The sequence below is a fragment of the Syngnathus acus genome, chromosome 2 (genome assembly GCF_901709675.1).
Source record: "Syngnathus acus chromosome 2, fSynAcu1.2, whole genome shotgun sequence".
Taxonomy (NCBI): Eukaryota; Metazoa; Chordata; class Actinopteri; order Syngnathiformes; family Syngnathidae; genus Syngnathus; species Syngnathus acus.
This window is the reverse complement of record NC_051088.1, coordinates 13,001,962-13,013,993: the sequence shown is the minus strand read 5'-3', so window position 1 is coordinate 13,013,993 and position 12,032 is coordinate 13,001,962. Positions and strand designations below refer to the sequence as shown.

General features: G+C 43.9%; 1 protein-coding gene across 1 annotated transcript in view; it reads left to right on the top strand.

The window, feature by feature from the left end:
- fgd (faciogenital dysplasia) overlaps positions 1-12,031 on the top strand; it is a 30,463-nt gene extending 18,432 nt beyond the window's left edge. Inside the window, exons 2-19 of the mRNA XM_037273471.1 lie at positions 1,365-1,523; positions 2,343-2,532; positions 2,610-3,204; positions 4,006-4,095; positions 5,275-5,411; positions 5,589-5,745; positions 6,203-6,341; positions 6,675-6,733; positions 7,120-7,266; positions 7,355-7,447; positions 7,527-7,606; positions 8,116-8,146; positions 8,670-8,774; positions 9,156-9,209; positions 9,277-9,378; positions 9,454-9,579; positions 10,514-10,654; positions 10,812-12,031. Of these exons, the coding sequence (XP_037129366.1) occupies positions 1,365-1,523; positions 2,343-2,532; positions 2,610-3,204; positions 4,006-4,095; positions 5,275-5,411; positions 5,589-5,745; positions 6,203-6,341; positions 6,675-6,733; positions 7,120-7,266; positions 7,355-7,447; positions 7,527-7,606; positions 8,116-8,146; positions 8,670-8,774; positions 9,156-9,209; positions 9,277-9,378; positions 9,454-9,579; positions 10,514-10,654; positions 10,812-11,057 (2,651 nt within the window). The 3' untranslated portion in view covers positions 11,058-12,031. The remainder of the gene's footprint in view (positions 1-1,364; positions 1,524-2,342; positions 2,533-2,609; positions 3,205-4,005; positions 4,096-5,274; positions 5,412-5,588; positions 5,746-6,202; positions 6,342-6,674; positions 6,734-7,119; positions 7,267-7,354; positions 7,448-7,526; positions 7,607-8,115; positions 8,147-8,669; positions 8,775-9,155; positions 9,210-9,276; positions 9,379-9,453; positions 9,580-10,513; positions 10,655-10,811) is intronic.
- Position 12,032: the final 1 nt, after the last annotated feature.

The window sequence follows — 12,032 nt, the reverse complement described above, 5'->3', positions numbered from 1 at the left end:
CTGTGTGTAAAGGTGTCTCTGTGTCGTCTGGGGCACTCACGCACCTTTTTGTTTCAAATCAATTTCTGCCAGTCCTTTTTCTGAACCACGTAGAGTCCGCCCGGCAACTGAAGCCTATTCCAGCTGTCTACTCATTTCATTTGAGAAAACAATTTGCTCCTTTACTATTCTCTGTGGTCAAGTTTTGATTTGTGCTTTGATAGAATGTGGGGGAGATTTTTCTTTTTTTTTCTCGCCGGTTGCCTTGGGGACACAGAGTTGCCATAGGTACCAGCCCCTATGCCACCATATTCCATGCTTGCTTGTTTTTCCCCCCAGCTGGGACGCCTGAATGTCGCTGGTCACAAAGGTCTTGGCGAGACCCTTGTTTAGAGGACAAACATGCCTGTTGACATGTCTGAAAGGTCTTCTGACTCTATTCACTCGTGCTAATAATATCTGCTTATAGCCAATAATAGCTCATTCCTGGCAGGTATGCATTAATAGTGCTTGAGGGCTTAGTGACACGCTTCTTTTTTTTTGAGCAAAAAAGATGGGAAGCCCGCGGCGTTCCACATGGGGCTGTAGGCGTAACGGGACTCATTAGTGAGAGAATTTGCTCCTTCTCCAGCCTGGAGCATCTTGGAAGAAACACGGAATTAGATGTTCCTGTGGAGGCTCCCTTGCTGCCATTTTGGATTTGTTTCTAGTTGGGGAAGCTTGTGTTGACTAGTTTACCCTCCAAAACACAATCGATCTATTCAATGCAGAACCTTCTGTCTTTCTTTTTTTGTCTTTGTGAATGTGTTGATCGCAACAATAATTTGACCTAGTTATTTTCCACCGCCATTCGCCTCATTTGGGAAAACACGCACAGACATTACACAATGTGGGGACAGAAAACATTTTTTGCTGTTGGGTTTTCTGACCACTTTTCACTTCCTGTAATTGCAATCTGTTCCATTACTCACAGGTGAAAATATTCTTGGAATGCTTCATCTTTTCAAAAATACCTTTTCTATGGTGTCAGTCATTCAAGCTATGGATATTCAAGATGTTAATTAGATGGAAGGGAAACTCTCATTAAACCGCTTTGGGGTTATGATTGGGAGACGGGAGGTTAAATATGGTCAGGGTCTTCAAGTTGAAAGTATCTCCCGTGCATTTACCAGTCAAACACTCTGACGCACACTCAGATTGTTTATTCCCGAGGAGATTAAAGTGAGTCAATCAGATACCAATCTGCAGCACAGTCCGCTGCCTCGGGCCGGTAGGGCCGATCGATGCGTTGACTCGGCCTCCCCACTCAACATAATCCCGAGAACACAGTGAGCTCAAGGTCACACAACCGTTCCGCTTTTTATTCATGACTTTGTTCTCCTCAGACCTCCCCGCTGCCTCCACCCAGTACCAGTATGGGTCGGCCGAATACCTGCGTTCCCCACGGCTGCTAAAAAAAGGAACATGTCACGAGAAGCCCGCCGTCAAACCGCGGCCTCAGCCATCCGCCTCACCCAGACCGTCAGTTGCACAGAAGCCTCAAGGTAAAGTGCCAGCCATTACAATGTCACTGAAAAAAGAAGAAAAATGCGTCGGTGTCTGCTCGCTGGCCTCATGCTGTCATTCACTCTCCTCACTGGGTCATCTCCACGCATGCTGCTGCTTTAAAGCAGGCCAGAGGCTCCCATGAGATTGTGTTGTGACAACTTTGATGAATGCTAATTATGAACATGTGTTGTGTTTGGGGAATTTTGGAAAATCCCAGTAGAGTGCTAAATTTGCCTCAAATTTCAAGTGACCTATATTCATCCACGCTTTATAATAACCGGTAGTTATATTGCCAAATTTCCCTTTTCTGGTGTTTTGGTTGCACCATTTCAGTAACTGAACAACCAGCTGCAAACAAAATAGAATTATTCAATACCATATTTATATTGTCCTCTATTTGGCATGCAAATTATTTTTAGGTTCATCTTCTTGCTACTTGTGTAATTTTGACAGACAATGCCATTTATCTTTTAAGAAATGCATGCCGATGAATAGGACAGGCGGAAGCTCGCTATCATCATGAACGTGTCAAGCGGTTATGAAAATATCAACACTTGTCGGATGACAGTGAGCAAGGGAAGCGTGCGCCCTGTGTGCATACTTGCGATATCTTTTCTAAATATACAGGAACTGTAGTGGCTCTCGTGCACGCACACCTCAGCATCCTGTTTCGAATAAGGAAGTTGTCGGAAAGCTGAAGAAGCATTGCTATTTTTTGTCACACTTTGGAGCTGATGTTTTGTTTTTGAGATCCTTAGAAACATTTGTCTCAACGTTTGGCTCCTTCTGCTTTTTCGGAACCCGTGCTCTTCTAGTGCCCCCTAAACCGGCGCACCTGCTCGCTCTGGGGCAAGATAAGAAACCCAAGAGGATCCCGCCGGCGCCCTGCAGGCCTCTCCCAGCGCCTCCCCCAAAACCCAAACCCAGTGTTGTGCCCCTTGGAGTGCAGCCGCAGAAGGAAATCCAGAAAGTTGGCCTGCTCATTGAAAAGTTTGAAAATTCAAGGTGAGAACATTGTCGGGTTTCGTTACAGATATGCTTTGAATCCCATCTCTTATCTCATGACTTCCATTTCCTCCCAGGGTCCCCATCTTGGGGGCGCTCCCCCGCTCCCAGCTCCACCTGTGTCTTAGAATGGACACTGCGTGTGACATCAGTTCCTCCTGTGACCAGGACACCACAGCGAAACCTCCGGGAGACTCCTCCCCTTTGAACAAAATGGCACCCTGCACCTCCGAAGGAACCGACGATGTATCCGAACTGTCCCGTCTGGCATCCATGCACACAGACGGCTCCGACGACACCCCGTTGGACGTGGAGGTGGACATAGCCCACGGCGACGGTTGCCTTGACGACGGGGAGCGCGACGAAGGCTCATCCCGCGAATTCATCGATCATCAAGACTCCTCGGAGCAGATAAAGATTCCTAACCGGGACAGCGGCATCGACAGTCCGTCGTGCGCCGCCGAAGGGGAGGCGTTCCCCAACGGTGACGCCATCGACGAGGAGGATCATTACGACAGCGTCACGGAAACGGAGAGCGTGTCTTGTTGCGTTACCCTAAGCAACAAGCGGGATTCAACTCAGGATGAGGACAGCGACTTGGACGAGGGCAGCGGCGGCGAGATCAACTCTCTGACAGACACGCAAAGCGGGTATCTGACAGACGCACAAAAAGTGAGTACTTACCATAGCAATTGATTTTGCTGTTCTAATACTTTAGGAGGAGATTGTTTGTATTGCAGGTCAAATTGGATGATGCCGCTATAATTGTAACCCTTGACAGGCAGGGAACCAGGTCACTTAAGTGGTAACATCACATGACTGACTATTAATAGATAAATAAAACAATTTTGAGGTCAAACGTTCGCCCTCAGTTAAAGTCGCATTCAGCAAGATCTGTGATGCTGTGTCATCCGTTTGCAAGTGAGCTGTTTATAAAATACGATGTCATCGTTATGGCGATGATGCAACATTGCAAAAACGCTTATGAGTACACCAAAGGTCAGGAAGCCTTATATAAATGTCCGTTCATCAGAGTTTGCATGGCACATTTGATTCATCCTGGCCGTCTGAACGCTTCCCACCTCGAGCAGCCTCTCTATTATTATCTCAGCCCGATTGAACCTCTTCAAAGAATCCTCTTGATGAAACGCTACACGCCGTCACAACCTCACATCGGCGGCCACAAGCGATCGACTCGACTCTTAAAAGCGGGTCTGCGGTTACATAAAGAGATGAATACCTGCCCCAAGGCCGTAACAGGAGCTCACGTTGGCTCCTGGATGAAAGACTCGGCACTTTTAAGCTCGTTTCACTTTCCTCTTGTCCTTCAGCTCCGTTATTGATCGTCAACAGCACCGCTATATCCTGCAAATATTTTGACACGGAAAGGCAGCGGATGCTTTTTATCTATTTCATTTTTTTTGTGATGCCTTGGTTGTAACGTACTGTCCCATGTGTGCCCCGCCCCCTCAGTGCTCAGAGATCCACAGGTTGCTGAACATTGCCAAAGAACTTCTCCACACTGAAGAGGCCTACGTCAAGAGGCTCAACCTCCTCGACCAGGTAAGGCCTGTGCAAGTCACGTTCTCCCCATGGGTTCTTTCAGGAAGATGCACATCCGGCTTGTGTGTTCAAATTTCAATATCCTGAGTGTGCCAGCGGTTTTAATGATTGAGATCAGGGCTGAGCCGGATTAAATAAGTGTTCTGTGATCTGGGGGGGGACAACAACCGTGGGCTGAATTAATCTGTGAGCACAGTTGAGGGAGACATTGACTCTGTGTTGCATGCGTGTGATTTATGGTTACCTCAAGTAAAAGCAGTCTGGCTCTTCTGGTGTCGGCAGAGTGGCGCATGTACAAACGTGTGTAAATCTGTGGATTTAAGGTGTGTGTCTCTTAGCAGGGTTTATAATTAGAAAGCTCATTGAAACAGTCTAAGATGTTATGGGGCGTGTGCAGAACACAACTTATCATTAAATGAATAGTGTGACAAATGTATGATCATTTTGCTAAAGGGTTGATTTAGATGTGAATTAACTTCTCACTATATTTATCCCCCCCCCAAGACATTATGAATTTCAAAATTGTCCAGTGGGATTACATCATGATCGTTTACAAGTTTGTTTTCCTGAGGAACATTTTGTAGCGATAGCGGCACTCTCAGATCTCATGAAATAGTTCATCTGTTGTAGTCACGCCATGTTCATGTGACATTGATTGGTTTCCATGGAAATGTTTGTGCCCATCTGTGACTTTGCCTCCAGCTACAGTAACAAAAGGTTTCTCATCTAATCAATTACTGCAGACAAATTCCAAATCTCAGTAGTTTCCAAACGCGGAGATAATAGCGGCTCAACTATTTTGGTGAACCAATCAGAATCGAGTTTGTTTTTACCCCGCAAGGATATCTCAGGTCATGATACGGAATCGACTTTGTCTTTAAGTCACTCACTTTCAATTATATTGCATAATACAAATCTGCTTACAAAACATTTTTTGGAAACCCGATGAGTCACAACTGTGAGTTGTCATGCTCGGATGACAGCTTAGTAATCAACAACCTTTAGCCTTCCTTCCCTGCCTCAGAAGAAGTGCAATGTACTCAAGTGAAATGTCACTGGACTGGAATTAAGAAAAATATTTTGTGCTGTGGCCGCCCCATTTTTTTACGCTTCATTAACCAAAATCTACCTCATGTTTTGAACTACTTAAGAGCATGTTGCACTATGTTTTCTCTGCAGGTATTTTGCACTAAGCTCACAGAGGCCGGAATCCCTCAGGATGTCATCACGGGGATCTTTTCCAACATCTCCTCCATCTACTGCTTTCACGACAAGTTCCTGCTTCCAGAGCTCAAGACAAGGATCACTGAAGAATGGTGAGGAAGGATTCGTAGCATAATAGAGACTCTGGTGCTGGTTTTGCAATCGGGATATTTCCAATTATTTTTTTATTAGAGTCTTGTCTCCCTACGAGGTAGAACTACATTTGTGTCTCCGGAAGATCTCCCACTTCTCAGCTTCAAATGCTGTAGCTTGTTTTTTTCCCCTCACAGGAATGCCAACCCTCGTATCGGGGATATCCTCCAGAAACTGGCACCTTTCATGAAGATGTACGGCGAGTATGTGAAAAACTTTGATCGAGCGATGGACTTGGTCAACACCTGGACGCAACGGTCTTCGCCGTTCAAGAGCGTCGTCCAAAATATACAGGTGTGTGTTGTGCCGGTGCCATTTTTTCACATTGCTGTAACATTTCAAACCGAAACATTTTTTGGTGCACAGCCAAGGAATTTTATTGCAGCATTTCCTTTTCACTCCCTCGTCGCAGCTCACGGCAATGCGGTCGTGTCTCGGAATGTCATTTGTAATTATTGCCCGCAGTTATATTTAGCAATTAACTTAATTTGGGACACATCCAGTAAAACAGTGGAAAGAAATGATGATGCTACAAAATTCACGACTGAGCTTTTTACCAGACAGACATGAATTCCTTTTTTTTTTAAAACTACACTTGTAAAAACAATAACACAATGCCATGTTTATCAACACCAGTAATTGATCCATTTCTATCAGTGTCACTTCAAAATAATCATTTCTTTAAATCTGAATATACTGCAGGCTTTCTGATTGTATCTGTTTAACGTTTGTTTGTTTCACTCTTAAACAGAAACAGGACGTTTGCGGTAACTTGACATTGCAGCACCACATGCTGGAACCAGTCCAGAGGATCCCCCGCTACGAGCTCTTGCTCAAAGACTACCTGAAGAAACTGCCCGATGATGCTCTCGACCGAAAGGACGCGGAAAGTGAGATACTCGCCAACATTTCACATTAACGCCATGAGAGTGGCCGTATGTAACACTCTGGATCTGGAAAGGTCAGATCGTGCTTGATATGTGCCAGCATCGCAGTGTCCAATTACAAAAGCTTTAAGTTCAAGCCTTTGTTTAGTTTCTAGGGTTTCACTCATCCACTCCGCATTCCACAGTAGTTTATCACCGTGGTGTTGCCTGTAACTTTCTAGTGGCTTTCCCGCCCCACATTTACTAAGACTGACCATCTACATACCTCCCTGTCCTAACAATATGATTTTTTTGTGTTTTGGATTTGATGCTAAAACATTTACATTGTTTCCACAGAGGCACTGGAGTTGATATCTACTGCAGCTAATCACTCCAACGCAGCAATCAAGAAAATGGTGAGACTTTAAAAAAAAAAAAAATGTCCGACACCATCTCATTGCTCATCTGACGCAGTGCTGATGCTAAAGTGTTGCTGCAAGTTCGTCTGAGGGAGTCAACGCGCTGAGTCGATTCAGACAGGAAGTTGCTGTTTCCTGCCTCAAGTTTCACAGTTTACGGATGTCAGACTGGCTTTCTGTAACACCCATCCTCTTCATCGCTTTCCCCGTTCTGACTTGTATTTCTTACATCCGCGAATCCTCCAAATATATAGTCAAGAGATCAATAAAGAAATATAAAACCTGCTATTTGCCGGGTCAGCAAATCTCACGATGATTCTGATAAAACAGCGCCCTCTGGTGTTGTGTATCTCATTCATGATGGTGCTGTGTTGTGTTTACAGGAGAAGATGCACAAACTGCTTGAGGTTTATGAAAGGCTGGGAGGGGAGGAGGACATTGTGAATCCAGCCAATGAGTTTATCAAGGAAGGACATATCAAGAAGATGTCAGCCAAAAATGGAACAGCACAAGACAGATACCTCTATTTGGTGAGAGGAAATGTCAGACAAAAAGATTGGATGTCCACGGAGAATAGCCCAATTATGATTGGTTTTCTTCTCTCTCTCTTTCTCTCAGTTTAACAACATGGTGCTCTACTGTGTGCCTAAACTCAGACTGATGGGGCAGAAGTTCAGCGTTAGGGAGAGAATTGACATTGCTGGCATGGAGGTACTTTTAGAGCGTGTGATTCATTTAGACCCCTTTATGTTTTATGAATGCGAGTTATTCTGTTTCTTTGTTCCCTCAGGTGCAGGAGAACGTGAAGCAGAATCTTCCTCACACATTTGCCATTATTGGCAAACAACGGTCACTTGAACTTCAAGCCAGGTAAAAACACTTAAGCATTCCAATGGTGTACAGTGATCCCTCGCTACTTCGCGGTTCGTTTATTGCGGCTTCACTACATCGCGGATTTTTTTTCCAAATTAAAAAAAACATTTAAAAGTCAAAATAAAACTTCTAAATTGAGGAAAGATGTGTCCAACCTTTAGGACAATGTAGGATTGCTCCAAATGTTCGTTTACATTCCTTTAGAAGTCAGTTTTCGCGTGTTAGCACGATCGCGAATTAGTATCTTTCCGCTAACTCATTAGCCTGCCCAGTACATCTTGTTGGTGACCGTACTTCGTGGATTTCACTTATCGCGGGTGGTTTTTGGAACCAATTATCCACGATAAACGAGGGATTACTGTATTTTCTTTTTTTTTTTTTTTTAAACATTGCAATCAAAGTTATCATATAAAAAAGTAAAAATAAAGATGAACAATATTACATACAGAAAGTAAAATGTTAAAGATACTGAAAAACACATACATGATGGTCGTTTTCTCTCATAGGACAGCTGAGGAGAAAGAAGAATGGATTCAGGTAAGGATGACAAGCGTTTGTGTTAAAGCAACACACATCTTTTGGGCGCACTGAACTATCTAAAAATAACAACAGACCGCTGAAATATGGCAGTGGAAACTGGCTAAATAGTTTAAAAATATTCCGTGTATAAATAAACAAAGCAACATTATGGCAAACGCTGTTGCGCAATCTCCGTGTGGGGGCGGGGCTATGTAAAGGCTTATGCTAGGAAATCAGGGGTCAGTCGTGACTCTTTTGGTAGTTCAGCGGAATTAGAGAATGCAATTAGAAAAGATTTCCTGCCCACCCACATTGTGTTTGGAACTGAAATTCTCCACTAAAGCCTCTTTATAATGGCTCATTTAGCTCATTATGGCGAAGCAAAGCTGATTACGGCTTTGAAGAGGAGAGGTGGTCTTCTCGCAAAGAGGCCTCAGGGTGAAAGCTGACAGACATTTGGATTGTGAAGGATGTTTTAATACAAACAAGACTCATGGCCGCTTGTGGTCATCATCTCCTCCAAATCTGTTTTGACACTCAGGTCATCCAAGCCACGATCGATCGACACAAGCAAAACAGCGAGACTTTCAATAAAGCCTTCAACAGCTCCTTCTCGCGGGAGGACGACCACGCCCCGGAATCACCGGTAAGACCGTCTTGATCGTTTTCATTGATCGGCTCAGTGAGGAATTATGAGCGCCACCAAGCACAGTCACCATCTTCTGGTCTTTGTCAGCTTGAACACTTGTCCATGTATGGATGTGAATCATACACGCGCCACACAATTTAAGACGTTCTTCTTTCCCTTGACATGACTCTCCCACAACTCGCTCATGACCTTATAGGGAAAGTCCAAGTCAAAGTTTATTCCTATGGATCTGCTTTGACCCACTTTAAGCCGGTGGGCCTGGCAAGGAGCCAAACGAAACTGGCTTCTTGTGCGAATTCAGCCTGACACCTTGTGGAAGAAACGCATAACTGCAGAAAGAAGCCGCTGATGCTCAGTCAGATGTTTGCTTCTTCTCAGGGTCCCTGGTCCAACACATCCATCGACTCGGACGGCGAAAGACTACATGAAAGGGTGAGATATCAGATTATTAGCATTCCCCTTTTGAGTTGTGCTGAACACCATTGACATCTTTTTACAGAAGAGCTCAAGAAAGAAAGACAAAGAAAAGCAGACGTGTAAAGGATGCAACGAGAGTTTCAATTTCACAAAGCGTAAACACCACTGCAAGGCTTGTGGAGGGGTAAGCTCTCACAAAATGTCATATTCTTTTTACACATTGAACATATTCAACAACAAAAAACAACCAATTCCACAGGCTATATGTGCAAAGTGTTCGAAAACCTTGGACAACAAAACAAGTCGACTGTGCCCGGAGTGTTTTGAGGCAAGCCTCAGTCTGGAGAATCTTGGTGGTGAACAAAAAAGGAAAGCTGCGCCTGAGGTGAGACACAAAACCATAAAACACACACACATTATTTATTTATGCTCAGTTAGGCTCATACATTCACTGAACACATTGGTAATAGGGCCAAAATGGGCTCTTAAACTTGCAGGTCGTGGATTTTGACAGTGGCTCTGTGGTGTACTAGTTTAGGAAATATTCAAAACACATTTGTCTCTATAATTATATCAATTCAATTTATATGAGGAGAAGGAAATCAATTAAAACCTGAATAGTGAAACCATTTTAATTAGATATATTATTGTATTATATAATATCCAAAACACATCTGTCTCTAATATATACATTTTATTTTATATTAGTAGAAGGAAATCAATTAAAACCTAAAAATTGGGAAAGAATAAATAAAAATGTGTATATATATATATACATATATATATATATATATATACGTACATACACACACCGCGACCCCCGTGGGGACAAAGCGGTACAGAAAATGGATGGACGGATATATTTTTTTTTACACAAAGTATTAGAGAGTTTTTTTTTCCTCCTACATTGCAGCCAGGCAGTCACCGAGGGGTGAATACAAGAACATTGATATTGGTCGATCCCTTCTCTGGTGACTAATATTATAATAAGATCGCAAGCTACTTATGAAGACAATCTGCCAACTCAGCTATCTGCGTGCCTGTGATATTGGAAGCTTAACCCGTCTACCTACTCAGCTCCAGACATAGTTTTGCTGAAGTAGGTGAATGAGTCTGATTTGGCTTCTCGGGCCTCTTCAAGGTCAAAAGGTCAAAACACAAACTTTCGTTTGGTTGTAAATGGTATATAAAGGTGGAATTTGCTATTCAACCATAAGATGCCATGCCCACTGTCTTCCAGATTCTCCTGCACAAAGTGTAACTTTTCATGCACTGGCGCTCCTTTTGTACTGAACCGGTGTTGTGTGTCGTCCGTTTAGAGACAAGCCTCATTAACGGGCGAGAACTGCCTCTTGTGTGGCCACCTCCATGTGCAGGAGAAAGGAAAGAGCTGGACCAAGATGTGGGTGGCTGTCACCAAGGCCGAGCCACTGGTGTTGTATCTGCAGAGCAGCGGGCAGGTATGGCCTAACGTTGCCGAGGCTTACTTTCATGGGGTGTCACAAATAATCGGCTACTAATCGATTATCCAATCAATCGATCTGTTTAAATCGAGTAATCATTTAGCATTATTAACTTGAAGCTCAAGATAATGACGGACTTAACTCATTCCTGTAGGACTTGAAGGGGGCGAGAGCCGTACCTCTGCCTGGGTTTGAGGTGACGACGCCGTCGCCGCCCGCAGGCGAAAGGTCAGAGGTCAAACACACAATCCGGCTCAGTCACAGTCAGCAAACTGTGCTCCTAAGTACCCAAGATGGCGAACTCCATGCCAAGTGGGCGGACCTCCTCTCAAAAGCAGCTCGCAGCGAAAATGCTGTGAATGCTTCAACAAATCTGACTGAACACAGGAAGAGCCAATAGTGGACACGCCCTCTTTCCCGTAACCCCCCCCCCCTCTCTGTGCCCTCTGTAAAGAGCACACCTTACTTGAATTCGCTTACCTTGGCACTTTTTGTTTTGTGGAGGAGACCACGCAGTCCTTCCTGTACACCACTTCAGCCTCATCTTCACTCACACCTCTTCGTCGCCACCGAGCCATCACAACCTCGACGTGTGCCGTCGGGATGTTTTGTTCCTCTCCGCAACCTAAGAGGATCTTTTTGAATGGACTCCTGTTTTATTTGTAATATAGCTGAAGATTCCCCACAAGGTTTTAATGAATAGGCTCCTTGTATATTATCATATTATTATTGACTGTTGAAAAGCTTTGTGGTTTTTCCATATTATGTGAAAGTGTGTATGTGTGTGTGTGTGTGTGTGTGTGTGTGAGCTTCGGCTCCTCCCTGTGTACATGAAGCAGTTGAATGTCAGTGTCTGAAACTTGCGCCACTTCCCCCTTTGTTGCTGGGGCACAGTGGCACTTCAGTGGGTATTGTTGTACAGTATGTATACTATAGTGTGATGTAAGAAAAAGAAAATAGATTTTAAGTTAAAACACACTTGAGATGTGTACACTTGTGGCCGGCCACTGGCAGCTCCCGCAAAACAAACCCGTTCACCGTATCTCCATATCTTCAATACAGTATTTAATTCCCATGATTTGCCTTTCCACGCTTTTTACCATTTCAACGTATAAATGTTTCATTCTCAGATGTTTTCTAAGCATAGCAACACTCTGACCTTCTTCTGACCCTTTGCTGACATCATGGAGCTGAAGTACTGTACTTTTTTTCTGCCTTTCCCTCTGTACCCCGCTCCTATAAGCACCAGCCTTTAACAAAATGTAGCAAAAAAAAAAAAAAAAGACAATGTTGGAGCTCATCTTGCATGTTACATCACTCATAAAGCGGTTAAGCATATCATCAATAAACAGACAATGTGGTAAGTGAAGTTCAC